The 27,320-nt window shown below is 44.4% G+C and overlaps 1 protein-coding gene across 1 annotated transcript in view; it reads left to right on the top strand.

Moving 5' to 3' along the window:
• Positions 1-27,320, top strand: part of DOCK2 (dedicator of cytokinesis 2) — a 556,464-nt gene that overhangs the window by 148,808 nt on the left and 380,336 nt on the right. The window contains exons 25-26 of the mRNA XM_015429463.1: positions 2,710-2,813; positions 23,246-23,394. Coding sequence (XP_015284949.1) covers positions 2,710-2,813; positions 23,246-23,394 — 253 coding nt within the window. The remainder of the gene's footprint in view (positions 1-2,709; positions 2,814-23,245; positions 23,395-27,320) is intronic.

Raw genomic sequence — 27,320 nt, 5'->3', positions numbered from 1 at the left:
GCCCTCTTCTTCTCCTCCGTCGTGATGTCATTCGCCTCCAGATGGAACTCAAACCTCGTGAGGTAAGAGTCCCAGTCTTCAGTAGTCGGGTCGAAGCATTCGAACTTCTGGCTGCTCGCGGCCATCGTTATGCGCACAGGCGGAGCCACCAGAGCGGGTGGAGCCTGTGGCTGGCTGGCCTCGGTGATCTCCTCGTTGTCCGACATGGGGTCCGTTCTAGCGGGGCTGCCTACCCGCACTAGAATCCCATCCTCGTCGCCAATAGTTACGTCGTGCGCTTAACAACGAGTCGGAGAGTGATTTCAGCAAGAATGCGGTTTATTCTTCAGCTCAGTTACTTCTCCGTTACGGTACAACAATCGCCAGCCAGAACCCATCATCAGAACCCAAGACATATACTGGCTGCTCTGTATTTAAACATTCCCGGCTAATGTAGCCACACCCACTGTACAATAAGCAACCTATGAGGTTGAAGCAATAAGGACCAATCACAAGCGATCCCGCTCTGCACGGTGATTGGCAAACATATTCTGGGCTAGGGCTCCTATTGGTTACATTAGGATCCTAGCCCAGGGCGAAGCTTAACATTGACTCTCAATGGCACAGTTCACAAAGCAGTCACATATACACTTCAATACACAACAAAACCACTTTACTCTGAAGGTTCGGCTGGGCACACCAAATCCTCCCTGTTTAGGCAGCGAGTATATTTTTTGCGCACCTATGGAGCCAAATGGACCCTGGTCAGTTTCAGGAAGCTCTGCGGGATCTCATGCCTCCTGGTGTTTCGTTAGATGAGCTGGTGGAGGACATAGCCAGCTCTCTGAGGCCATTGATGAAATCGCCCCCAGTGCCCTCTATGCCCCCAAACCAAAGCAGCCCTGTAGTAGACCCCAGAGCTGTGAAGGGTGAAGCAGGAGCTGCAACAGCTAGAGCAAGGATGGCAGCATACTCATGACAAAGTGGCACAAGCATCTTATAGGACGTTTATGAAGGCTTATGAAATGTCAGTGAAGACCACTGAGAAAGGGTTCTATGCAGCCTCCATTGTGTCAGCGAACTCACGCCCAGCCCAATTATTTAGAACCATTTGGTTGTTAACCAAGTTGCCGCAAGGCAGATAAAACAGTAGGGAATAAGCTATTGGCTGTGAAGCTTTTGCAAGCTATTTCACAGATAAAGTCTTGTCACTCCACCAGGATCTTCTGACTACAATTGATACAGTAAAGGAACTGGAAGCCCCATGTCCATCTTTGGTTCCAATCTTGGACCATTTCAGCCAGCTCTCTCAAGAGGAAGTTGACCACATCCTGTTAGCTGTGAGGCCTACCACTTGCCCCCTTGACTCCTGTGTATCCTGGCTAATTAAAGCCTGTGGGGATGGTATTCGGGTCCCCCTGGGAGAAATTATCAACTTGTCCCTTTCTTCTGGGACATTCCCAGCAGGACTGAAGGAGGCAGTGGTACATCCACTCCTTAAAAAACCATCTCTAGACCCTGCGGTCTTAGCCAACTACTGCTCCGTCTCAAATCTCTCATCTGGGCAAGGTAGTTGAGAGGGCGGTGGTGGAACAACAGGTTTTCTTGGATGATGCTTCCATTCTTGATCCACTCCAGTCCGGTTTCCACCCTGGCCATGGGACAGAGATGGCATTGGTCACCCTCACATTTATTTATTTATTGCTGTTAGCCGCCCTGAACCCACTTGCAGAAAGGGCAGGATATAAATTGAAATAATAAATAAATAAATAAATAAATCTTAGCAGTAATATTTTGCATACCTATGGTGTATTGCAAACCTTAGTATTGTGGTTATAACTTATTTTAGGCATAAACCAAATGATAAGGTTTGCATAAAAAACTTTCCTAGAAAACATGGCTTAGAAAACATCTAACCTATGGGTTTCCCACATAGTCTTATGGGTTTCCCACATAGTCTTATGGGTTTCCGTCATAGAAGGTTATATCATACAGTTGTTCTGCTAGTGGAGATTCCCCCCCCCCGCCTTCCTTAATTCTCTCCTATAACTCCTGAAAAGGCATTGTTGAGGGAATGGGGGCCACTGCTACCAAAAGACGTATAAGTGTTGGTGCTGTGGGGAAGAGAGAAATTGGTGTGATTTCACCACCTCTCCCAGTGGTAGTAGGGTGCAACTCAGAACATTGAATTATTTTATAGTCAGAATAAAAATAAACTCCATAATAACGGGTTGGATCCAGACTAAATTTTCCACTAAGGGAATGATTGGGGTAACATCTACCAATTGCTTCAGATTCCTGATTTGCCTTTCATGTTGTTCCTGATGTTCCTTGTCCCCTGGGAACTGCTATTTAGGGAGTTGGGAGTTGAGGGAATTGAGTAAGCAGGGACATCATTTTGTTTAACTGACATAAGGTCTTCATGTAAATGAAAAATTTAGTTTGAATCCTACTCAATGTGAATGGAATTTTCTGATTCATGTATTATGAAGAAAGGACATTGCTACCTGAACTGGTTGTTCTTAGAAATCTGTGGGGAGATACATGATAAAAAGGTGTTGCTAATACACATTTGTGGTCTTACACACCATTAAATTTCCAAAGATGGGTCTTAAAGTTCTTTTTTAAAAATACGCCTCATAACCCAAAGATGGGTCTTAAAGTTCTTTTTTAAAAATACGCCTCATAACCCTAATCTAATCCCTATTTCATCCTTCTGTTTATTTGCAGCCAACTCTTGTACGAATTTTACACTTGCATTCCACCTAAGCTGCGAAAGCAAAAAGTGCAATCCATGAATGAAATAGTACGCAGCAACCTCTTTAAAAAAAGAGGTAAGTTTATACCGACTTTGGCCTATTTCATGTTATAGAAGAGTTCAGCCTAAACACTTAAGTATTTGAATAGAGTTTAGCCTGGCAACAGGCGGGAGTGTTGGAAGTGGGGATGTGGGTGGCGTCATCATGAGCATGACGACATCACTTCTGAGGAAAATCTAGAAGTGATGGCGGTAGTTCTAGGAATCTGTGTTTTTACTATAGAGCTACTGCTGTTGCTTTTGGGGTATCCCTGAAAATTATATCATTGCACTCGTGATGCCAGTGGGTATTTTTTACAGTCTTTCTCCTGACGTTGCTTGGAGGGGTGGTGGGTAATGGGAGCTCATGGCAGGGGACTCCCCAAACCTGACTGGGGGCTTGGCATTGAATTCAATTGAATGGACAGAAGGATGTACCTCTGCTTCTGATTGTACTGTTGATTACACATTTTAAGAAAAATACTTTGGGGCCCATATGAACAGGTGGTGGGCTGTAAACAGATTGAGTTGTTTTATAGGGGTCCAAGAGCACAGGTTTGTTTTCAAGCTTTTCCTTCTCCACAAATTCAGTTGTGCTGTTGAGTGTGGCAGAGTTATCCTTTATTACCACTGTTATTTGATATGTGTACAGAGGTATTGGAAACTAAGGTCAATGAAGAAGATTCTATCTCAGGGTTTGTGATGGGTGAAAAGACAAGAAAATTGTTCTGCATATTACTTTATGCAGATGATGTGGTGTTTATGGTTAAAAATCCAAAGACCTCAGTTAGGTACTTATTATAAGTAGTGGGCAGGTTTGATTTAATACTCAAGTATAAAATGTGGAAAAATCAGTATTATTGGTGACTAATAGGTCATTGGAGGAAAGGGAAAGTATTTTGGCTTGTACGGGACTGAGGGGATTAGATATCTGGGAGTTTTTGTCTCTGAAAATATAGAAGATATGTTGATCTAGAATGTGTTTTTGGGGTTTTTTTGCCCCCCAGAGGGGATTTTTATTGCATTTTCTATAAACTACAAACGACAATGAAAAAACAGAGAGGGAACATCTACATCTATGGAGAAAGGAAAGAAAACCACTACTACCTAAAACTCCAAGTATAGGAGATCATTACATCAGCTTATATAAGTGTTAGTCTAAAATGCTTACATTACATCGAACATAGTCGATTAAGCTAAATTATTTATCGTTTTAACCATTTTTAACTGTTGAAAGACAACCCCAAGAGCATCATTTATATCACGTGCTTTAAGGCACCATTCAGAGTCCTTCAGCCTTCACTTTGCTTTATCTTTTCTAATCCTCAATTGGTATTCTCGTTTAGGGGCAGCCACCCCCTTTTCTGAAACAGAATCCTCACCGTAAGACACAGAGTCCAGTTCACCGCTAGATTTGCTGTCATCTTCTTCTTTAGCATCCTTAGCTGGTTCTCCAAATTGCAATCTCAGGAACTCACGCACTTTGGAAACAGAGTCAATTTTTTCTTTTTTGTCCTGCAGTTTGAAAATGACGCCTTCAGGGGTTAATCATCTGTAGGAAATGCTGTTTGTTTGTAAAAAAAAGGATTAAGTCTTTATACTTCTTCCTCTTCTTCTGTATTTCAAATGGGATGTCTTTTAAAATCCTGATGGTGTTGCCTCCCATTTTCAGGGGTGTTCCTGTAGTTGCTTTCAGGATAGAATCCCTCATGTGTCTCTTCGAGAATCTAACCACTATCTCGCCAGGCAGATTATTTTTCTTGATGTAGACAAAATAGGCCCTATAAACCACATCCATTTCACTTATAAGGTATTCAGCTTTTAAATCTGTAACTGGAGCTAATGCATCACTCAAAAGTTGTTTTAGATTCTCATCTTTTACTTCAGGGACCCTTGGAACCGGAGGACCAGGTTAGCTTTCTCCATTTGCAGTTGTAAAAGTTGAGATTCATCCGAAGCTTGCTTCCTTTCCAGCATTTGCACCTTTTTCTTAACTTTTTTAGAGTTGGCATCTATTTCCTTTACTTTCTCAGCTGTTTGCTCCGTCTTTTTTTTTTAGTTTTAGGCAGTTGGAGCTGCTGAGTGGCAAAGTTCTGATTTAGAGTTGTCAGCTGCTGATTGATGTTAGTCATCTGGTCCAGTAGAGGGCACTAAGAGTCTGCCAAAAGTTTAGAGAACTCAGTGGTCTCTTCCAGTCGTGGCCTCATGCTCCTTGGTGGTTTCACTTTTGGCTGTTTGTCTCTCTCCGCTTTTTTCCACGCCTTTTTTATAGATTGTTTACTTTTGTCAAAACTTGCTAAAGTCTCTGAAATTCACCCAACACCTATCTGCGCTCTGGTAAGGTTCTTAAAGCAGATTTCAATGTTTTTAATTCCATCCCCCCTTGCTAAATAGCTTTTTAGTTCATGTGTATGGGAGGGGCTTCTCCCTGCTCGCTTTTCTCGCCGTTCTCGGGGGGGGGGTTTAAAAAGTTGCCGGTGTTTCGCTTTCACTCGACTCACTGTTTGTTGTTGGTCATACGACCTCGCTCAAAATGCATTTTAAACACTCAATCTCTGACGCTTGTCCCGGTCAGTGGCTCTAGTTCCATTTGGACGCATAGCGGCAGGACCGTCGGGGCAGAAGAGCAACTCAATTCCCCAGCATCGCACTGGTGAAGAGCTCCATGGCTAGGAGCCTTTCACAAAGGCTCTGGGGGGGTAACGAACAATCATCCCCCCTCCTAACTGCTAGCGCACAGATCGCGCCCATGGGAAGTCTGGGAGGTGTGTCTGCCAGCGTGTCGCCATAAACCAGAAGTCCTTGTTGATCTAAAATTTGGAGCTGCTGATTTGGAAGCTGGAAATTTCTTTGCAAAAGCAGTGCTTGTTCAGATTGTCTTGGGTATGCAGGATAGCTACTATTAAGATGATGATTCTACCAAGATTTATCTTTTCATTTACAACTCTTCCCCTGCACGTACCACACGAATTGTTGAAGAGAATTCAGGTAGCAATTGATACATTTATGTGGTGTGATAAGAAGGTAAGAGTTCCAAAGGACATCTTGTTTGCTGTGACTAATATGGGTAAATTGTTGATACCTAATATAACAATGTACTATCAAACTGCATTATTAGCAGCAATGGCCAGTTGATTTCAGTGCATGACCTGGGAATTAGAACAGAATTAGTAGCACAACCTGGGAACTGAAACAGGAAAGTTTATCAATGAGTAGGTGGGTATGGTAGGGTAGGAGGCAAAGTGTTAGCTGTTTCAATCCAATTAGAGAGGTGTTTGTTAAAAACTGGGGTAGTTGTGTTAATAGGTTAGGACTTAAGGACTCTTCTTTAAAACCATGGATATATGCTAAAGAGTTTCAGGATTTGATTGGTGGACATGAGCTGGATTGTTAGGATGCATCGATTTGAAAGGAAAGAGGGACTGTTTGACCTTGGAGGAATTGGAGAACAGAGTGTCAGGAGAAATCCCTGTATTTTAGGAACTTCAGCTGAGACATGGTATGTTGTCAGTATTAAGGGCTAGGAATGTATTTCAGTCACTGAATGGTATAAAGAAGGTACTGGATGGGCAAAGTCATCCTAAAGGTCTTTTGGCAAAAATGTATGCAGGTCTTCAGGAGGAGGGGGAGAAAGAAGAGAGAGAGGGAGAGATTGGATTTATATGCCACCCTTCACTACCCGAAGGAGTCTCAGAGTGGTTTACAATCCCTTCCCCTCCCCACAACAGATACCCTGTGAAGTAGGTGGGACTGAGAGAGCTCTCTCAGGAACCGTCCTTGAGATAACAGGTTTGAAAAAAATTATGACTGACCCAAGGTCACACCAGCAGCTGCATGCAGAGGAGTGGGAAATCAAACTCGGTTCTCCTAGAACTCTTCATGCTCTTAACCAGTACACCAAAATGGAGTTAATGGAACTGCAAAACTGGGTGGGAAGTGGATCTAGATCTACCTATCTCACTGAAGGAATGGGAGAAAGCATTTCATAGGGTCTCTAAGGTGTCATTAAATGTGGGGTTCAGAGATAAATTTTTGAAAATGTTTTGTTCTGATATCTGACCTCTGCAAGATTGGCTAAAGTTTCAGCAGGCTCTGGTGTTTGTTGAAATGCAGAAAGGAAAAGGGATCATTTTTTTCATTTATGGTGGACCTGCGCAGTAGTTAAAAAAATACTGGAACCGTGTGCATAAAGAAATTGAAATTATATTGTAATGCTCATTTTACTGTTCTCCAATGAGCTACTTATTGAATGATTGCCATATTAGTGTGAACTTACCTCAGCAGTGCCTACTATCCCAGTTGGTCGTAGCTGTGAGAATAGCGCTGGTACATAAATGGCAAAAACAACTGATGTCATCTTTGGGACTATGGTTAAATAAAGGTTTTTTTTTTTTTAACCAAAATAATTTTTTTAATTTTAACAATCAAGAAGAACACTTTGTTACAGGTTTTCAGGTTATACAAACAGATACACTCAAAGGTAAGTCAAAATTGAGAATTAACATTGAAAGTTATAACGAAATCAACCATAGTTAACCTAACAATAAAAGTTTATATTTAGCATTACTAATAAGATCCCATTCAAAGTTATCAAAAGTAATTTTGTCTAATAGTGGATACCATTTCCCAACCGGGTTTAATATTTCACATATTCATTTTGATCTGTGGTTAAAGTATGGTTCATGGTTCACAAGGAATTGAAATAAAATATTTTATATAAAATGGTGGGAGGTTATCCCAGAAGGTCAAAACCTGGATTGTGTTAAAGTATATTATTAAAAGCTATGTGTATGTAGAATTTCTAATATTTATCATTGTTCTTGCCGTAATCCTTTGGGAACATGAAAGATACTGGCTTGCCTAAGTGAGTTTATTGTCAAGCAAGAATTCCAACCCAGTTCAAAATCTAGAAGCTAATTTGAATATAAGCGTTCATTCTGATAATTATTTGGGTGGTTAGAACCCTGAGGAGAGGAAAAATAGTTACACGCTGCTCTTCAGGTAGTTGTAGAAGACCTTGTACAAGACTTGAGGTGATGCTGCTAATAGGTCAATTCTGTAGCAATTCTTGTGTTCTACTTGTACAAGATGTTGCCCATGCATAAGGCTAGGAGCTGCAGTGGCTCAAGTGGTTAAGACGCTGAACTGCAGGCTGTGGAAGGTCAGTAGTTCAGCAGTTCAAGACCCGAGTGTGCCGCATGATGGAGTGAGCTCCCGTCTCTAGTTCCAGTTCCTGCCAACCTAGCAGTTCGAAAGCAAGAAATTGCAAGTAGATAAATAGGTACCACTTCAGTGGGAAGGTAACAGTGTTCCGTGCGCCTTGGTGTTTAGTCATGCCGGCCACATGACCACGGAAATGTCTTCGGACAGCACTGGCTCTTCGGCTTTGAAACGGAGATGAGCACTGCAACCCTAGAGTCGGATTCGACTGGCTTTCGAGCAAGGGAACCTTTTCGTTTTTAGGAGACTAATGCCGGTAGTCTTGGGGTTTGCTCTCCCTATTCATTACCCCTCCTTCCCCTACATACATCCATGGTACCGTATATCGCTAATCTGACAATCCCAGTTTTTAGGAGGGTTTTTATGCTTGCAAGGATCAACCTTTTTCCTTCAGTAGTGGTCTCAGGTAGATACAGGGGTGTCCCGTATAAGGATAGACTCTGCAACTGTAATCTTGGGAAACCCGATTCTGTTACCCACATTCTTTTTCGCTGTCCTAAATATTCCGTTATGCGCAATATCTTGATTCGTCCCCTCCTCCCTATGCAGAGAGATTTTCTGGATAGGGATTTAACTTTTTTTCTAGCAGACAAGAGTCCAGCAACAACACTATCTGTCGCAGAATTTTTGACCTACGTATGGAAGTCAAGAGTAATACTCTGTAAATCTTGTAAACCATGCTAGGATTGTTTTGTGTTTTGAGATATTGGGAATTTTGGTTGATGTTGTTCTTTGTACCTACCCTTAAACTCTCCCTTGTTTGATTTATCTATGGTATGCCAAATAAAGGTTTTCTGTTCTAGGAGTCTCACTACCTCTTCTTTGTAATTTGGCAAGCATGGACCATGTTAAGGTTTTTTTGCTGGGCTGATTGACCACCAAAAATACATATTTTTTAAAAAGACTACAGAAAGGTGAAGACGGAAGGGCACTTATGTTTTCTTAACAGGGGACTGTCAAGAGGCTAGCTCACCTAGTAGTCTCTTGTCAATTCTAAAACATTGGCCTAGTAGAAATCATGGAAGTTTCTCTTTCTGAGAACCCAAGGTCAAGCTGACTATAGTTTCAAAGAATGAGATGAGGAAGGATGGGAGGCTGTCACAGGTTCTGGTCAGATAATTAGGCCTGGCAGTTTCAAGGTCACGCAATATCTTGATTCGTCCCCTCCTCCCTCTTCTCAAGTGTCTGGGAGGGAGTTTGGTTAATGCATTCCGTCTAGTTAGTGCACCATCCCATGGATGGGAGGTGTTTGCTTGATTGGGCCCTCTATAGGTGCTAAGTATATAGTCTTGTTAAGGCAATTCACTTGATTGGCTGGTTAACCTGACTTGATTGGTCAAGTTACACATTGGCCATACATTTGACTGGTCAATTAGAATCATGCCAACAGGGGTCGTTGAGCGAAAGATCTTTCATTCTAGTTTTGCCCTTTGTCTGGATTACACCTAACTTTGGGATACCTTTTGACAGGGACAGCACTGCAAGACATCCCTGTGTTATTTTTGAGGATCCACTGACTCTGAAGAATAAAACTGGGAAGGCTTAGTGACTGTAGCTGAGGAAAGAATAAGCAAAAATCATTGGGAGGGAGTTTGGAGATGCCTGATTGGAAACAGGACACTGGTTCTGCAGATCACACTCCAGGACATCCTTTTATTGCTCAGATCATAACAGTCAAGTTAGAATAATCTATAAGCACTGAAGGCCTTCACATATAAAAATTGAAGATGTGTATATGCGGGGAAGAATAAGAAATTTAGCAATTTTCACACAAGATAGATGTGTTTTTAGGCAGTTTTCACAAACATTTGATAATTCAATTTCAATACATTTTAGCATTCATTTACAACTGAATTTTCCTGTGTGAAACAGGAAACAATTGCTAAAGTGCATTGAAAGTGCATTATCCAACAGTGAAATCAGCCATTGCATGTGCCCATATAGCTTGTATGACGTGGCCCTTAGGTTAACTTACTTCAAACTCTGTTTGTGGTATTTCTTTGGGCTTTTTCTAGTATACATGACAAAACATGCTCTGATTGCTCAAATAACATAGACAGTAAAGCAAGCCTACATTTCTGTAAAGCATTCTGTACAATCTGGTAGGTAGTGTAAGATTTAGTGGAAGAAGCATCATGATGAAAAAAAGTCCCTTGTCTATTAACAATTAAGGAATGTTATTCAAAATGTTCTTATATACGAGAAGTTATTAGTGAAATAGTCTGGTTCCTTTCTTCACTGCTGGTAAGAGAGGCAATCCATTTTTAATTGTGCCTTGAGGCTTGCACAATGGGCTTAGGAACTTTTACACATTTTAATGAGAGTAAATAAATGAACAATCTCCATTCACATTGGGAAACATTTTTCCCATCAAAATAAATAGCTTAAAATAATATTGTTGCCTTTTCGTTATCATGCTACTTAAGAGAATTTTTAACAACTCAACAAAAGTATTATATGAACAAACAAAACTAAACTGTTTGATTTAAACATGATTTTTCTTCTCCTGCTGAATGTCAGCTGTACAGATGGGTATTGTGATGACTAAAGTGAAGTCTGTTATGAAGATGATAAAAAGTTGGAAGTTTTCCATTGGAATAGCGATGTTTTTACCCTTTGGAATTAGTATATTAAAAATTGAAATGCATCTACTCTTTTGAAATCCTGCATTCCCATTAAGGAAAATGTCAGACCCAAATTCTGCAGGGAAATCTCCTTTACTTTAATGGACAGTTTGTTCCAAATGACTGTACAACTTCTTGAGAGATTTGTCAAATTAACCTTTGCATAGAAAACCAAAGCCATTCTCATATGCCAAATATTTCATGAATTTCGTCATCTCTTCTTAAGGCAGAAGGTGCTCAGTTATGCAAAGGTGGTGGATATTGTATGTGAAGATTTTAATGCAAGCATTGTAGAATTACAGAATCTTTACAGAATGCATTGATTATTTAGAGGATTACTTAGAGGGTTATTTATGGCGTCACTGTTGAAGAAGAAACATAGAATGTAAGAAAGTGGTAACAGGATGCAGCTCAAATAACATATTTGAAAGCCACAGGGAAAAATATAAAGCTGAAATAATTACACTGGGAAATATCTGAGGATGTCAAGTGTGCCAACAAATAAAATAAATAGAAGGTATCAGAGACATGTAATAATTAGAGGATGTAAATTAAGGATTCAAATATATTCAGCAATACAGGACTTAAGTAATATAATACAAGCACCATTCTATGGTCCTAGCTACATTAGTAGATGTTTACACTGGGGTATCTCTGGTATAACACCGAGGGCCAAATTTTGCAATATGAGTGGCACAAGTCAGGTTGGTGCTTCCCTGACTCAACTTTCAGTCATACATGTGATTGGAGAACTCACTGTCCAAAGCACTCCATTGCTTGATGCCTCTTGGGATAGGGCAGTGATGGTGAACCTTTTAGAGACCGAGTACCCAAACTGCAACCCAAAACCCACTTATTTATCGCAAAGTGCCAACATGGCAATTTAACCTGAATACTGAAGTTTTAGTTTAGAAAACAACTCATAAAATTAACATCTTTTGTCTTAAAAGAAAAACACAATAACAGAGCTTTCAATGATACAAACAACTTTTTACTGAAAGGTAAAAGTTTGCATCTGGCATGCTTTTGAACAATTAATGTGATTTTTGCTGCTGTATGCATGCTGATAATTTGCCTAATCTTGGCTCACACTTTGTAAGTTTGAGAGCAACACATGCAGCACTCAGGTCATCTGTTAGTCTGTTTCTGGTGTCAAATTTGATATAATTCAAAGCTGAAAACAACGGCTCACAAGCATAAGATGATCCAAACAAAGTAAGGAAAGCAATCCTTCTATCTTCTCAAGTGTTTCACACAGGTCATAGAATTTATTTTTCCAGATAGAGTGCAATGTATCATGACCCGACCGTGTGGTCAGCTTGGGCACCACGTGGTCAAGAGCAAGAGTCAAGCTTAGCTCTGACAGACAAAGGATGCTGTGGATTCTAGCCCACACCAATCAGAGGCTAGGCTCCGGGCCGAGAGCCTGTGGGACTCTCGGCCACTAGTTTGGACCTGTTGGGAAGTGGGGGGGTTTATGGGTGGTGGTTTCACAGGGGATTTAAGCCGGCTTGTGAGCCGGCTAAAGTTGTCTTGTTCTACACCAAATAAAGTACGCTAAGCTGAAATCCCTCGTCTGTCTGCGTACTTTTCATAGAGCTTTCTTGAAATCCCAACAGCTCCATTTCCACATTTCCTAAATCTAACCAGTGTAAGCAGGAAAAATCAAGTCTAGAGTCTTAATGGAGGCCATTATTCAGCAGCAGCTTGTCCTACCAGGAAGAGGCTAGGAGGCGGGCTGGCGAAGGAGGTCCCGCCGAGGGGATGTACTAAAAGGAAGGACAGGATTGCCCATTGGAAACAATGGGAAACACTTGAAGGCCCATTGGAAATAATGGGAGCCAGGAATGCCAATTGACTTGCATGGGCTCCATTGAAATACATGACAGTACAAGTAGAGTTGCAATAAAAACACGGAATGGATTTTCCATTAGGGTCTCTGGGCCCAAATAGACTACTCTAGGAATGGAATGAGAGAAAGGTGTTAGAAGGCCGACTTAGCAGTGGCTACTACCTGGGCCTCCATTGTCAAGGAGGGATCCAGGAGCACTCCCAGGCTCCTAACCTCCAACGCTGGCACTAACGGTGCCCTGTCAAAGGTTGGGAGTGGGATCCCCATGCGGTGGCACGCTCGCTGAAAGCGACATCTGTGCGGATGCACATTCAGCCAGTGTTGCACCAATTGCACTGGCTGCCAATTGAGTACCAGATCTGATTCAAGGTTATGGTATTAACTTTTAAAGCCCTATACAGTCAGGGACTGACATACCGACAGGACCATCTCGCCCCATATGTGCCCTGGAGAGTGTAATGCTCTGCAGAACATCTCCTGGTAGCCCCGGCCCAAAGGACGTCTGATTAGCCTCGACTAGAGCCAGGGCTTTTTCTGCCCTGGCCTGGTGGAACATGCTCCCACTTGAGGTCAGGGCCTTGTGGGACTTATTACAGTTCCACAGAGCCTGTAAAATGAAGCTGTTCCACCAGGCCTTTGGTTGGGCAGCAGATGTCTAATCCATCTTGGCCTCCCCTGCTTACACTGTTTACAGTGCTTGCTGTGATCTGCCCTGCACAAAGAGGTCAACAGTCAATCATTGGAACAGATTGTCACTAACTGCCATCTTGCAGGAGGTACTATGAACTGCCTTGAATAGTTGTCATCTTATTCTGATTAGACTAAAATTTGGCTTGATATTTCATTTGGCTGCAGTCAAGATCACTGCAGACAGTGACTGCAGCCATAAAATTAAAAGATGCCTGCTCCTTGGGAGGAAAGCAATGGTAAACCTAGACAGCATAATAAAAAGTAGAGACATCACCCTGCCAACAAAAGTCTGTATGGTCAAAGCAATGGTATTTCCAGTAGTAATGTATGGCTGTGAGAGTTGGACTATAAGGACGGCCGAGTGCCGAAGAATAGATGCTTTTGAATTATGGTGCTGGAGAGGACTTTTGAGAGTCCCTTGGACTGCAAGGAGATTGAATCAGTCAATCCAAAAATAAATCAATCCTGACTGTTCCCTAGAAGGCCAGATACTGAAGCTGAAGCTCAAATACTTTGGCTACCAAATGAGAAGGGAGCACTCATTGGAGAAGACCCTGATACTGGTAAAGACTGAAGGAAAAAGAAGAAGGGGATGACAAAGGATGAGATGGTTAGACAGTGTTATCGATGCAGTGAACATGAAATTAAACTCAGGAGCACAACAGAAGACGGGAGGTCCTGGCATGATGTGGTCCATGGGGTCACGAAGAGTCATACTCGACGGTGTGATTGAAAAACAACAACAACATTTAATTTTAATGTTAGTTTTGTTTACATTGTTCAGTTTAATTTTAATGTTTGAATATTACTATGTTCTTTAACAAAATGTTGTGTCTAGCCCTTAGCCAGCTTTCATGGGAAGGTGGGATATAAATAAAAAATAAATAAATAAAACCTCCTTTGTTTAAAAAGCAGAGTGCTATGTTGGATCGGTGGCTGTGGTCTGAGGAAAAACTTGCTTAAACCCCGCTTGGACTCATAGAACAAGTTACTTCTTTTCTTCCTGGCAGGAATTTTCTTCACTGCATTAAATTTTTGTCTCATTGGCTGTAGGGGTTCTGGCAGCAGTGAAATCTACAAATAAAGCTTTTGCTACAAAAACACACACACATACACGCACAAAAACACCATATTCCACTTACTTAACTGGTTTTGTTTTTATTGCACCTTGGGTCCTTGTTGCTTTGGCTTTTTATAGTAGCATGTTTCCTAACCTAAATCTTATATGAAAAATTAAATGTAAATTATGAAATTCATGAATGTATATAATGCTGTGTAAGAACTTATGTACAACCTATATGAGTGCTTGCATTTTCAATCAAAAACACAGATGAAATAAATGTCAAGATAAGTTATCTCAGATTTCAGGGGAAAATAATTAAGGTTGGATTATGTCTGATTATTAAAAAAGCTGAAGTGGAATGACTACCAATAGCGATGTAAATGTTCTAATCTCCCTTATAAATAAAAGACGAATGGTGGTGGCACTTCTCTAGAACATTCCACACGCTCCAAAATCAGTTCGCTCTCTGATCTGTCATTCAGAGGGTCTCCCTATCCACTGGCTGCTTTGCCTGAGTCCTGCCTCCAACATTCTAAACATTTTGCTGTTCCTCTCTATTGTGTAGTGGGTTGAACACATGTCGAAACCACTGAGACCGATGTAGTGATCAGCATGGTACACAACAAAGACAAAGACAAATGGCCGGCTGGCCAACTATATACATACCTGGGGACACACCCCTAGGTCCCGTTGGTGGGTTTAAATCTCCCGCCATGGTCCCATTGGTCCCCCAGTGGAGAGACCAGGAGCCTAGTCCCCATTGTTACTCCAGAGTCAAGGTCTGGAGTGTTCGCTGGCCCCTGGTGGTGGTCAGCAGGCACAACATCCCTCCCCTCATAGTTCGGACCCAACCTAGGTCACATAGTCCTTTAAGTATGACAGGGACTGCCATACTCTTGTACACCGTTGGGGGGGGCGGTACTGGGACCTCAGGGGCCCTGTCCCCTGTGCTGGGATGCGCGGGTGTTGCAGGCCCCTCTGGTTCCGAAGTGTCGGTTGTCGGGGCCTCCTCGGTAGCCGCCAGGGGAACGGTGGCCAGGTTCAGCCGCTCTTCAGTGGGGAGGTCCTGTGCGGGGGCGTCTAGTGGGCTCACCTCTGGGACTGCCCGTTGTTCCGGTCCCTCCTTGTTTGGGTGTTCTGGTAGCATGCGCCGCCGGAGTTGGTCAATATGCCTCCGCAGGACCTGCCCACATTCTGTGGACACCTCATACATGACGGTGCCTGTGGGACGAATGATGCAGCCTCTACCGAAGTTTCTGGCAAAGACCGGGTCCTCTGGAAAGAACCCGCGAGGTGCTTCCCGCTGCTCAGGGGAGTTCCGTTGCTCAGAAGCCCGATCGGGGTGCAGCCGGTCCAGTAGGAATGTTGGCTTCCAACCCATTAATGGTTCCGCTGGGCAGCGAACGCTTACCGGGTTTGGCGTTGTTTGCTGCGTCAAGAGGAAACAGGCGATGCGGCATTCCCAGTCGCTTTCCGTTAGGCGGCGTAATGCTTCCTTCGCTGTCCGGACCATGCATTCTGCTTGGCCGTTGGTCGCGGGGTGGAAAGGTGCCGACCTGATGTGCCTTATCAGGTTGTTGCTGAGGAACTGCTGAAATTCTTCCAACGTAAATGCCGTCCCGTTGTCCGAGACGATGGTGTCTGGCAAGCCGGGGGTGGCGAAGATCTTCCAGAGGGCGCGGATGGTGGCCTTTGACGATGTTGCGGAGACGGGGCTTATCTCCAGCCACTTCGTGTAGGAATCCACAGTTACAAGATATAACAGTCCATGGAATGGTCCGGCGAAGTCTATGTGGAGCCGGGACCACGGTGTTCGTGTGGATTCCCATGACTGGGACGGCGCTCCCGGTGGGCTGGGTCGAACGGCTTGGCAGGTCGGGCAACGTTTCACCCATGCCTCCACCTCTGCGTCGATGCCTGGTCACCAGACATAGCTCCAGGCGAGGCCTTTTATCCTCACAATGCCCGGGTGCGCTTTGTGCAGGGCCTGGAGAACCTTTTGTCAGAGGGCGCTGGGGACCACGACCCTGTCTCCCCACAGCAGGCAGCCTTTGTGGGCTGACAACTCCTCCCGGTGGCTCGTAAACGCCGAGAACTCGGGGCCTTCTGACTTCACAGGCCACCCCCTCATCACCCAGCCCAGCACCCAGGAGATGACGGGGTCCCGGGCCGAGCGGTGGGCAATGTCCGCAGCCTGCAACGGTGCCTCCGGCAGGCCCTCCAGCTGGAGGACCCGGTGTGCAGGGGCCGGATCCTCAACCACTTCGAGCATGGGGAGACGACTAAGGGCGTCGGCATGGCCCATAGCTTTCCCCAGGCGGTGTTGTAGCTGGTAGTCGTAGTCCACAAGAAAAATGGACCACCGCAAGACCCACACTGAGAGGACTTGCGGCGTCTGGTGATCGGGCGCGAAAAGGCTGAGGAGCAGGCGGTGGTCTGTAGCAATGGTGAATGGCCGGCCGTAGACGAAGTCGTGGAACTTCTTGACCCCGGCCACGATTGCTAGTCCCTCCCGATCTATCTGGGCATAATTCCGCTCAGCCGCAGATAGAGTGTGCGAGTAATGCGCGACAAGGACCTCCCGTCCATCTGGGAGCTGATGCACCAGCACTGCCTCGACACCGTAGGGTGAGGCGTCGCAAGCCAAAACCACTGGCAGCGCCTCATTGAAGTGGGCCAGGACCGAGTTGGAGATCAGCAGTTCTTTCACATTCCGGAACGCGGCAGCCTGGCGGGGCCCCCACACCCAAGGGGCCTGCTTGTCCAACAAGCGGTGGAGGGGTTCTGCTACCGCCACCTTGTGGGGGAGAAAGGTGTGATAGAAATTGAGAATCCCTAAGAACGCCTGAAGTTCTGATTTGGACTTTGGTGGCGGAGCCTCCACAATTGCCTTTACCTTGTCCCGAGTCGGGTGGAGGCCCTCCACATCCACTGTGAGCCCCAGGAAGTCCACTGACGGCACCCCCAGCCGACACTTATCCAGTTTAACTTTTAGTCCCGCTTTCGGGAAATGGTGAAGCACGGTGTGGAGGCGGTCTGCAAAGTCGGCCGGCGAGGCAGCAGTGATCATCACATCATCAAAAAACGGGGTGACGCCGGGGATTTCTTTGAGGAGAGAGTCCATTAATTGTTGGAATAGGCCCAGTGCCACACTCACCTCGAATTGCAGCCTCTTGATACGGAATGCCCCCCGGTGGGTCACAATGGTTTGCGCTTCAGTAGTTGCCTCGTCTACCGGCAACTGCTGATAAGCTTGGGCGAGATCCAGTTTACCAAAGAGCTTTGCCCCCTCCCCAAGTGGCCAGTACGTGGCTAACCACAGGCACTGGGTATGCATGGTCTTGTAGCGCCTTGTTCAGTGTACATTTATAGTCCTCGCAGATGTGGAACGCCCCATTCGGCTTCTCTACCACGATGATTGGGGTCTCCCATGCGGCGTGGGAGACCAGTTCCAGGACGCCTTGAGCTACTAGGTGATCCAGTTCCACGTCAATTTTAGGCTTGACCGACAATGGAACCATCCTGGCGCGCATATGGATGGGGGCCACCCTTGGATCTAAGCGCAGGGACACCGGGCCCCCCCGTATATCTGCCCCGCGAGTCATCAAAAACTGCGAGAAATTCTTGGCAAATCCCTTTAAAATCCTGAGTTGTACAGAGCTGGACTCCCTCGACTGAAATTCCCAGGGGTGCAAACCAGGCCCGACCCAGCAACCTGACCAAGTCGCCTTTGACCACAATCAAGTCCAACCGGCTCTTGAACTTCCCGTATTGCACTCTGAAAGTCCCGACCCCCTTGATGGGCACCCGGTTTCTCTGGAAATCCATGAGCATGACCTGGGCTGGGCGTAAGCGTGGCCCCTCCCTTTGGGCATAAACGTTTAAGCGTGGCCTCGGAAATAATAGAGGCCGAGAGTCTATGGAGTCTATCTCCATAAGGCAAGGGGATCCCTCAATTGTTACTGTGGCCTCAATTTTAGGGGTGGGCGATTTTCCGGGGAGTTGCAATACCTTTTCCGCTGTCTGTGTGAGTTGGTAGAGGTCCTCGGCCTCTACGTCGTCCTCGAAGTGGGCTTCCACTCTGTGACGCGGTGGCTGGGTCCTGCTGGAGGCTTTGGAGCGGCAGGCCTGGGCGATGTGGCCAGTGTGCCCACAGTTCCGACAAACGGCGCCTCGAAACCGGCATGCCTTTCTGTCGTGCGGGTCACCGCAACTGGTGCATACTGGAGCTGACGCACCGGAATGCTCGTGTTCACTGCTGGGGAGCGGTGCGGTGCTTGGGTGCGGTGGACCTCCGCGCCGTCGAGGTCTGCCGACGAGGTGATGGCTGCCTGGTGTGTGGCGGAGGCCACTGGGTGAGACCTCTCCCACGCAGTGGCGGTTGCGATGGCTGATGCTATGGTTACCTTCTCCCCCTCCATTATGCATCGGCACAACTTCTCCTCTCGTAGACCGGTGACGAAACGGTCTCGCAGATCCAGGTCCAAGTGCGCCTCAAACTTGCACTCGGAGGCCAATCGGTGGAGCTCGGCGAGGAACTCGGCTGCTGTTTCGCAGCCTTGCTGACTCCGCTGGTGGAACACCACATGGCACGTCATCTCGGAAGGCTTTGGCGTGTAGTGGTTCTGGATGGCTGAAAAGATGTCGTCGAAGGTGCAGACTTTGAGCTTCTTAGGGGAGAGGAGGTACTGGGCCAGTTCTACGATGGTGGGTCCGCATGACCCGAGTAGGAGGCCCTTCTTCCTGGCCTCATCCGTCACCTGATAGAAAATCAGGACTCGCTTCAGGCCAGTGATCCAGGCTCCCCATTGCTGTGGACGGTTTGTATCGAAGGGCGGTACCAGCCCTGATCCCGGAGCAAGGGCCATTGTGCTGGTCGGTTGCGGCTGCGACTGGGAAGTGGCTTGCTCATTGCTTGGAGGAGCGTAGGTAGTGTTGTCTTCCTTGCCAAGTCCCGACAGCCCAGCTGGAGTGCTCAGCGGGATCCCACCTTCGTCGCCATTATTGTGTAGTGGGTTGAACGCATGTCAAAACCACTGAGACCGATGTAGTGATCAGCATGGTTTACTGGTACACAACAAAGAGAAACGGCCGGCTGGCCAACTATATACATACCTGGGGACACACCCCTAGGTCCCGTTGGTGGGTTTAAAACTCCTGCCACGGTCCCATTGGTCCCCCAGTGGAGAGAACAGGAGCCTAGTCTCCATTGGTACTCCAGAGCTTCTGGAGTGTTTGCTGGCCCCTGGTGATGGTCAGCGGACACAACACTCTCCCCCCCATAGCCAGTCAGAACACAGAGGTTATTTGCATATGCAGCCTCATTGGCCTTTGTCTCGGAACACAGAGATCGTTTGCATATGTGACTTGATTGGCTTTTGCCTCTAACATTCTAAACAGTTTGCTCTGCTGAGGTAAAATGTGTGCAGTCTCCAGGTGAGGGCTGGACATCACTCAGAATTACAACTGCTTTCCAGATGGCAGAGATCAGTTCCCCTGGAGAAAATGGTGGGCTCCGTATCCTTATATGCTGCTGAGGTGGCCCCCGTATGACAGCCAATGTGACGTAGCAGTCAGGGCTTCAGAGCACGGGAGAGGCTGCAGGTGTGCGGGGGGTGGAAAGCTGAAGAGTGAGGGGGAAATAAAAGTAGGTTGATAGTTGGCTGGGAAGGAGATAGGTTTGCCAACTCCAGGTGGGAAATTCCTGGAGAGGTGAAGGATGGAGCCTGGAGAGGATGAGGTTTCAGGAGGCGTGGGACCTCGGACAGGTACAAAGCCATAGACTCCACCCTCCAAACCAACTATTCCCTTCAGGGAAACCATCGTTGCCAATCTCCAGGTGAGGGCTGGAGATCACTCAAAATTACAACTGTTCTTTAGGTAGCAGAGATCAGTTCCTCTGGAGAAATTGTGGACTCAGTGTCATTATACCCTGCTGAGGTCGCCACAGCAAAATGACACTGAGTGTCCAAGGCCGGGGCACCCGCCCAGAGCCTCTTTCTAGAGGCCATTGTATTTATTTCCACAACGGGCCTTTTTCCTAGTAGTAGTACTAATAGAAAAGTCGCATTGTTAATTAAGGCCTAGAAAGATAACACTTACATATGTCATTATATCACCGGCAGTGAAACTTGATAAGCTGAACATGAGTTAATTCATGAATATGACTAATGGAAGAGGTGTAGGCATTAGTTTGCAGTTCAGTATAAATTTGAAGCATCCCATTTTGTCCACTTCCCCTGCTTCACAGCCTCTACTTCACAGTCCAGTAGTCAGTAACTGTTAAGTTATAACTGTAAGTTATAATCAGTGACAAATGACTGTTCCTTGTAGGTACTGCTCAGTCATAATATTATCAGAAACTGTGATATACATGCTTTAAACTAATACTATCTACTGAAATTAAATCTGTATGGTTGTTACTGCCTGTGCTTTCCATTCAGGAAATGGAAAACTAAATGCTTTCTTGCTGTCAGTTCAGCAGAACAAGCTGATGGTACACATTAGGGATGTCAGACTAAAGGATAGGTAAAAGGCATTGGGTTATGTATTGCATTGTGCTTGCTCAATGATTAATTTCATTTGTTGTTATCTGTGGAGAGCTGGGATCAGTACTGATCAAGAGAGAGATCTTGGAGTCATAGTAGATAACTCACTGAAGATGTCGAGACAGTGTGTGACTGCAATAAAGAAGGCCAATGCTATGCTGGGGATTATTAGGAAGGGTATTGAAAACAGATCAGCCAATATCATAATGCCCCTATATAAATCAATGGTGCGACCTCATTTGGAATTCTGTGTGCAGTTCTGGTCACCACACCTTAAAAAGGATATTATAGCTTTGGAAAAAGTGCAGAAAAGGGCAACTCGAATGATAAAAGGGTTGGAACACTTTCCCTATGAGTAAAGGTTAAAGCACTTAGGGCTCTTTAGCTTGGAGAAACGATGATTGAGGGGTGACATGATTGAGGTTTATAAGATTATGCATCGGATAGAGCAGGTAGAGAAAGAGGTACTTTCCTCCCTTTCTCACAATACAAGAACTCGTGGGCACTCAATGAAATTGCTGAGCGGTTGGGTTAGAACGGATAAAAGAAAGTACTTCTTCACCCAAATAGTGATTAACACATGGAATTCACTGCCACAGGAAGTGGTAGCAGCTACAAGCATGGACAGCTTCAAAAGGGAATTAGATAGGCATATGGAGCAGAGGTCCATCAGTGGCTATTAGCCACAAGGTATAGATAGGGACTCTGGGGCAAGTGATGCTCTGTCATCTTGGTGCTTGGGGAGGACAGTGGGAGGACTTCTAATATTCTGGCCCCACTGGTGGACCTCCTGATGGCACTGGTATTTTTGGCCACTGTGTGACAGAGTGTTGGACTGGATGGGCTTTTGGCCTGATCCAACATTGGCGTCTCTTATGTTCTTATCTTAGGTATATAAAAGTAGGCCACACAAAAAATCAATAAGATCAATAACTTAAATTTTATCTCATCTTTTATTTGTTTAACAGTCTGGATGAACAGAAATGTTTTAACTAGGCACTTTAATGCTAACAGGATAGGTGCTAGGCAGGCTTCATTCCACAGATTGGGTGCCACCACTTACAAAGCCCTGTCTTTGGTCACCACTGCCCTACGGGCAGCCTAATTCCATACCAATTAAGGATTTAAAGATTTTTATTATTATTTAAAACATTTTATGTCACCTTTCGATCCAAATAGGGTCCCCTAGGTGGAAAACGTGAAGACATTTGAATATTAAAGCAGCATTTACTGTAATATATAAAATAAATAAAACATATAAACACACAGCACAAAACTAGGGCGGAAGGCTATCAATAGTTATTTGGGGGTATGCCAGGTGACCCCAAAAAGTCTTCATCTGTTGATAGGATGACAGAGGGAGACAGATGGTCCTTAGGGTATGCTGGCCTTGAGCCATAGGGCTTTAAAGGCCAAGAGGAGCACTTTGAACAGTGCACAGTAGTAATCTACAGTGTACATCTTTCAGCATGGGGCTAACACAGTTCCTGTATTCAGATATACACAAATGTAGTGACTAGATCATACTTTACTAGTGACAACACAGGAATTGTACAGCACAGGAATTTTTCCTTTACAAAGACCTGAAATCAGGCTTTTGCAGCAGTTTGGCCATGCTAAAATTTGTGCTAAGCATAATTTGGTTAGTCTTATGCAGCGAACAGGCATTGTTTTCTTATAATGCATTTTATAAAATTTTGTATTCTTCAGCTAGCATGTTTAGGCAGAATAAAACGAATGGCAAATATGCCTATTCTTTGAGTTTTCAGATACGATTGTGCTTCAGGAGGTTAGATCCCTGGTTTAGACACAGAGTGGGATGAATGTGTTCTGTTCCTCCCCCTCTTTCTGGAAATCAGAAAGCAACATGTATGTGTGCAATATATGACTAATAGACACTGTTGCGGTTTGTGTGATGTGCGTGAAGAAGGCTGGATGTAAATGAGGATGATTCTCTTCTCCTTTTGCGCAAATGAGGATAGAATATAGCACAGCTCAATAGATGCTAATTCCTTGCCAAATAGGTCTTATGCTTAGCTGTTCATATTATTTGGCTTATTGGCTTTGATTTAGTGTAAACCATAGCATATCTTGCTGTCTTTATTTGTTGCATTCATGTTTTCATCTCCCCTGAGGCAATTTTAATGGGAAATGAAAAATGGAACCAGAGAAAATTAGCTTTGAAGGAAGGCGTTTTATGACCCACAGATGAAGCATAAATGTAGTTTGCACAGAATGATTCATTGAGTTAGCCAATAAGGTTTGTGTGTGGAAGTTACTCTGCTGAATTACCATAGACAGTTCAGCAAGTTGAAGGCATGTCTTTCTTCAAAATTATATTTGAAAGATGTAAGGAATGAAAGCTAGTATTAAGGGTGGTGGTAGCAGAGCTGTCCTGTTGTTTAAGAGACAGCCAATCTGAAAATATCTGTGACTTCAGTCACCTTCTAACTAGCAAATTATTACTTTCAGAATGTAGGGACATTCTGCTTCCTGTCATTACTAAAGAACTGAAGGAATTGCTGGAGCCAAAGGAAGAGTCACAGCTGCTGTTCCATGAGAAGAAGTATTGTGTTGAATTACTCAACAGCATCCTAGAGGTTCTCAGCTGTCAAGATGCAGTGAGTATTGATGATGGCAATGATTATACAGATAGTTCCATTTGGTAGTAAGTCTGTGCTGATTAAGTAGTAAAATATTGATGTTAATGACCCTCATTTGAATTCTAAATATAACAGGGCCCTGCTAGATTGAAATCATTCTTGAGATTCTAGGTGCGACAGTGGGTGTAGACAGTGGCATTTTTTTCTCCTTCCCTCTTCAATGCAGTTATCCAGGATTGCCTGAAACTGTGGTTTGCAAACCCACTGCAGACCATTTTTGTGTGGCAATCCTAGTTAGTCCATTATAGTTAATGCCAGCATTTACTGTAACACTAATAAATGTTAAAGTAAACCATGGAAATGAGGGAGTGACTGAAAAGTCTGCTTTTTCGAAAAAAAATCCTAACTTTGGCCTAAATTTAAAGATCTCATAATGGTGCATCTGCACTCATCCACCAAGAGCAGCTTTGGTTATTATTGGAAGGACTGATTGGAAGTGGAAATAATTCTGGCTAGTTACCTTTTGTGCTTCTGATTATGTCCAGATGAACTCGGAGATGCTGAAATTATATGCAGATGTGGCATAAAGAAAGCCAGCACCTTCAGATGAGTTAATAAAAGGGCCAAGATTAATTATTTACATTGATCAAAGGGGATCTGTGGGGGGGGGGCATGACGTCGAGCGAGCTGTATGGTAAATGTATTGCTCTTTTCAACCCTGCCCAAATCATTAAAGAACATACTTTAAACAACTGAAAATCGAACTTAAAATAAATGGACCAGAGACAAGAATCATCAGAGAAGAACTTCAGCCATAGAAACCCGACCAGTAAGCCCATCTATGCTTTAAAATAAAGGGTATAATATCAGAGGAGGGATTTGCGGCGAAACAAAATGGTGGACAAAAGCATAGAAGACCAGGATCTCCTAACTCCCCTTTCTAAGTTAGATTTAGTGGAAATGGAGGACAGAATTTTTATAAAACTGGGTTCCCTGAACCGGATCTCTCATATCTCTGTTCTATTAAAGGCTCTCCCACAGTCTAGTGTCTCCTTAAACTGCTTCACTTGCAGTTGGTCCCTAGCTATAACTGTATAACCTTCCCCGACAGGATTTCTTATAGAGGAGCATTATGTGTGTCTGAGTTATACACCAGGAGTTTCTTACATTAAACTCCACAGTGGCTCACAGGGTCCACGGTCTCTCTTCCATCCGAGAGCACCCTTTCTCTCCTTCCTCTTCTGGTCAGCAGTCAGCCGTTAACCCCCTTTTCCAACGTTTTTTCCTCCCTCCAGTTCAAAACTGAAGATTCCAAAACCATTACGTCACACACACTCTCTCTGCCTCTCTGGTCATGTGACCACTCAGCTGCAGGCTACCTTCCAAGCTGCTGCCTATGCTTGTAAACTTTGCTCTGAAATTAAGCTTTCCATTACACAGGGTCTATGGTTTGGGGATTGTGGTACCCTCGGATGCCTTTCTGTCCCAGATCTCTGAAGACACTGGGCCCCCAGACCTCGTGGGAGGGTTAACCCTTCTTCCTCCAAATGTTGCAGCAGGGTGCTCACTTAAGTTGTACTGCGTACCACTCAGACAATTTGATCCACGCTGTTATTGTCACAAGGGGGTGGGGATCAGCTCACTGTTCGGTCAATCCACTGTCCCACTGCCTCTGATCACTTTCAAGAGGCCATGCTGTAGATCCCCCATAAAGTATCATAGCCCTCATCAATGAACCCTGTCACTCCTCTGTTGTGCAGATGACAATAATGTGCAATATGTGCCCCTGGATGTGCAATATGTGCCTCTTCCTATACACATGGCCCCCCTGTATCATCCCCCATGCTCTGCTGCTCTCTACCAGGCAAATCTCTAAGCATGACAATGTTTGCAGATACTTGATGCCTCTGCCAAGGGTATCTGCTAAGATCTCTGCTGGATCCTGACAGCCAAATCAATTGGGCACTCAGCTGAAGGTACTGAAGGTACTCTGTGCTTCTTCCATATGAGTACCCCAGTATCTCTTTACAGCAGTGCAAGTGACTCTAGTGTTTTATCTTTTATGCTTCTGATTATGGCCACATAATTCTGAGATGCTAAAAGAATCACAGATTAATTTATATACAGACTAAAAAAGCTTCAATGTAGATGTCAAATGGCAATCAATTGCACAGCCAACTCACAGATAATGATATGGTACAATCCTTATCACATGTACTCATTAGCTGTAGCACAGCCTTTTTAAATGTTTTGCATAAGTGCTTCATAAGTATACATAAAGTGTTATCCATAAAAACAGGTCTATAAAAAGAGTATTTTTAAATAAATAGCATTTGAGTTTTTTATCTGACACTTGAATTTATATTAAGCAATCCAATAATCATACTTGGTGTCACTTGTCAGTTATATAATATTTAAAGGTAAAGGTAAAGGTTACCTTGCTCAAAAGCCAGTCGAATACGACTCTAGGGTTGCGGTGCTCATCTCAGTTTCAAAGCCGAAGAGCCAGCGCTGTCCGAAGACGTTTCCGTGGTCATGTGGCCGGCATTACTAAACACCAAGGCGCACGGAACACTGTTACCTTCCCACCGAAACAGTACCTATTTATCTACTTGCAATTTCTTGCTTTTGAACTGCTAGGTTGGCAGGAGCTGGAACTAAAGACGGGAGCTCACTCCGTCATGCGGCACCCTGGGTCTCGAACTGCTGAACTACTGACCTTCCACAGCCTGCAGTTCAGCATCTTAACCACTTGAGCCACCGCAGCTCCTACTTATATAATATTTACAATCATACAATATTTATAAAAAGTGCCTTCACTGGTTTAAATGTTACAAATGGGTCCATGTAAGCACAATTTTTTGAACTAGGCAGGCTGATTCAGGGTTTCTGGTTTCTGTTACTTGCTTCTTTTTGTTTCGTAATGACCAAAATACATGAAGAATCTGTGCAACCTGGCACTTTGTTATCTTCACAACTTTGTTAACTATGACAGATGGCAGTGCAGAGTGTCCTTCAGTTGACCAGAAAAATTCTGATAGCCATCCAGCTTCTGTTTCTGGTGCTTGCAGAACTCAAATTTGTAAACTTGTGGCTACTAATATGTCTGTGAAAATAAGGCTCCACCCTGCACTTACCAGTCACTGGGGGGAAGACAGAAGAACGCCCACCCTCCTGCTGACTCACTGCTGATCCGCTCCTTCATTTGGTGTTGAAGCTTCCGCCAAGGTTAAGCAATGAGCCTGGTCTTTTGCTGACACCATTGCTTGCAACAAGAGTGGCTCTAAACTCTTTAAGATGCTGTGGAGTGTGATGGTGCTGTCTTGGCATCAGCTGAGCCACCCAAGATGAGTCTGGCAATATAGCCAACCCTTCCCCATGACAATAGGAGCTGCTTCTTTTGCATGATGTTGGGTAGTAAAGTAAGATAAAGCTAGTCTATTGCAGTATGGTAAATATAGCTTAATTGTCTGTTTCATTTTGGCTTACAGAGAAAAGTTCAGCAATCATCTGAGTAAAGCTCTATTAACTAGCACATTTGATTAATCGGCAACCCCCATTCCCTATGAGAGCTGAATAACAGTTTTTACTGCATTGATAAATTCTGTATGAATGAAAAACACCTACTCCACAACTGTAATCTTACACAATCCTATCTAGGAATGGCCTAAGATTTATTCTTACTCTATTAGAGATTTCATTATGTAGAAAATGCCAGCAATTTCTTTTGAGATCATTCTGCTTTTGAGATATTGCTAGAGAGAACCTGAGGTAGAAGCACAATCTCTTCATTTGTCATGGAGACAATCCTATTATACAGTGATGTGGTAGCTAATATAATTTACAGTACACTCTTAAACAGGCTTACAGCCTTCCAAGCCCAAATAGGTATAGAAGGGTAGAACTCTGCTTAGGACTGCACTGATAGAACTGTGCTCAGACTT

This window comes from Gekko japonicus, unplaced genomic scaffold (assembly GCF_001447785.1).
Source record: "Gekko japonicus isolate JY-2015 unplaced genomic scaffold, Gekko_japonicus_V1.1 scaffold212, whole genome shotgun sequence".
In the NCBI taxonomy this organism is placed as follows: domain Eukaryota; kingdom Metazoa; phylum Chordata; class Lepidosauria; order Squamata; family Gekkonidae; genus Gekko; species Gekko japonicus.
The sequence above is the reverse complement of the archived record's forward strand: the minus strand, read 5'-3'. Positions and strand labels throughout refer to the sequence as shown.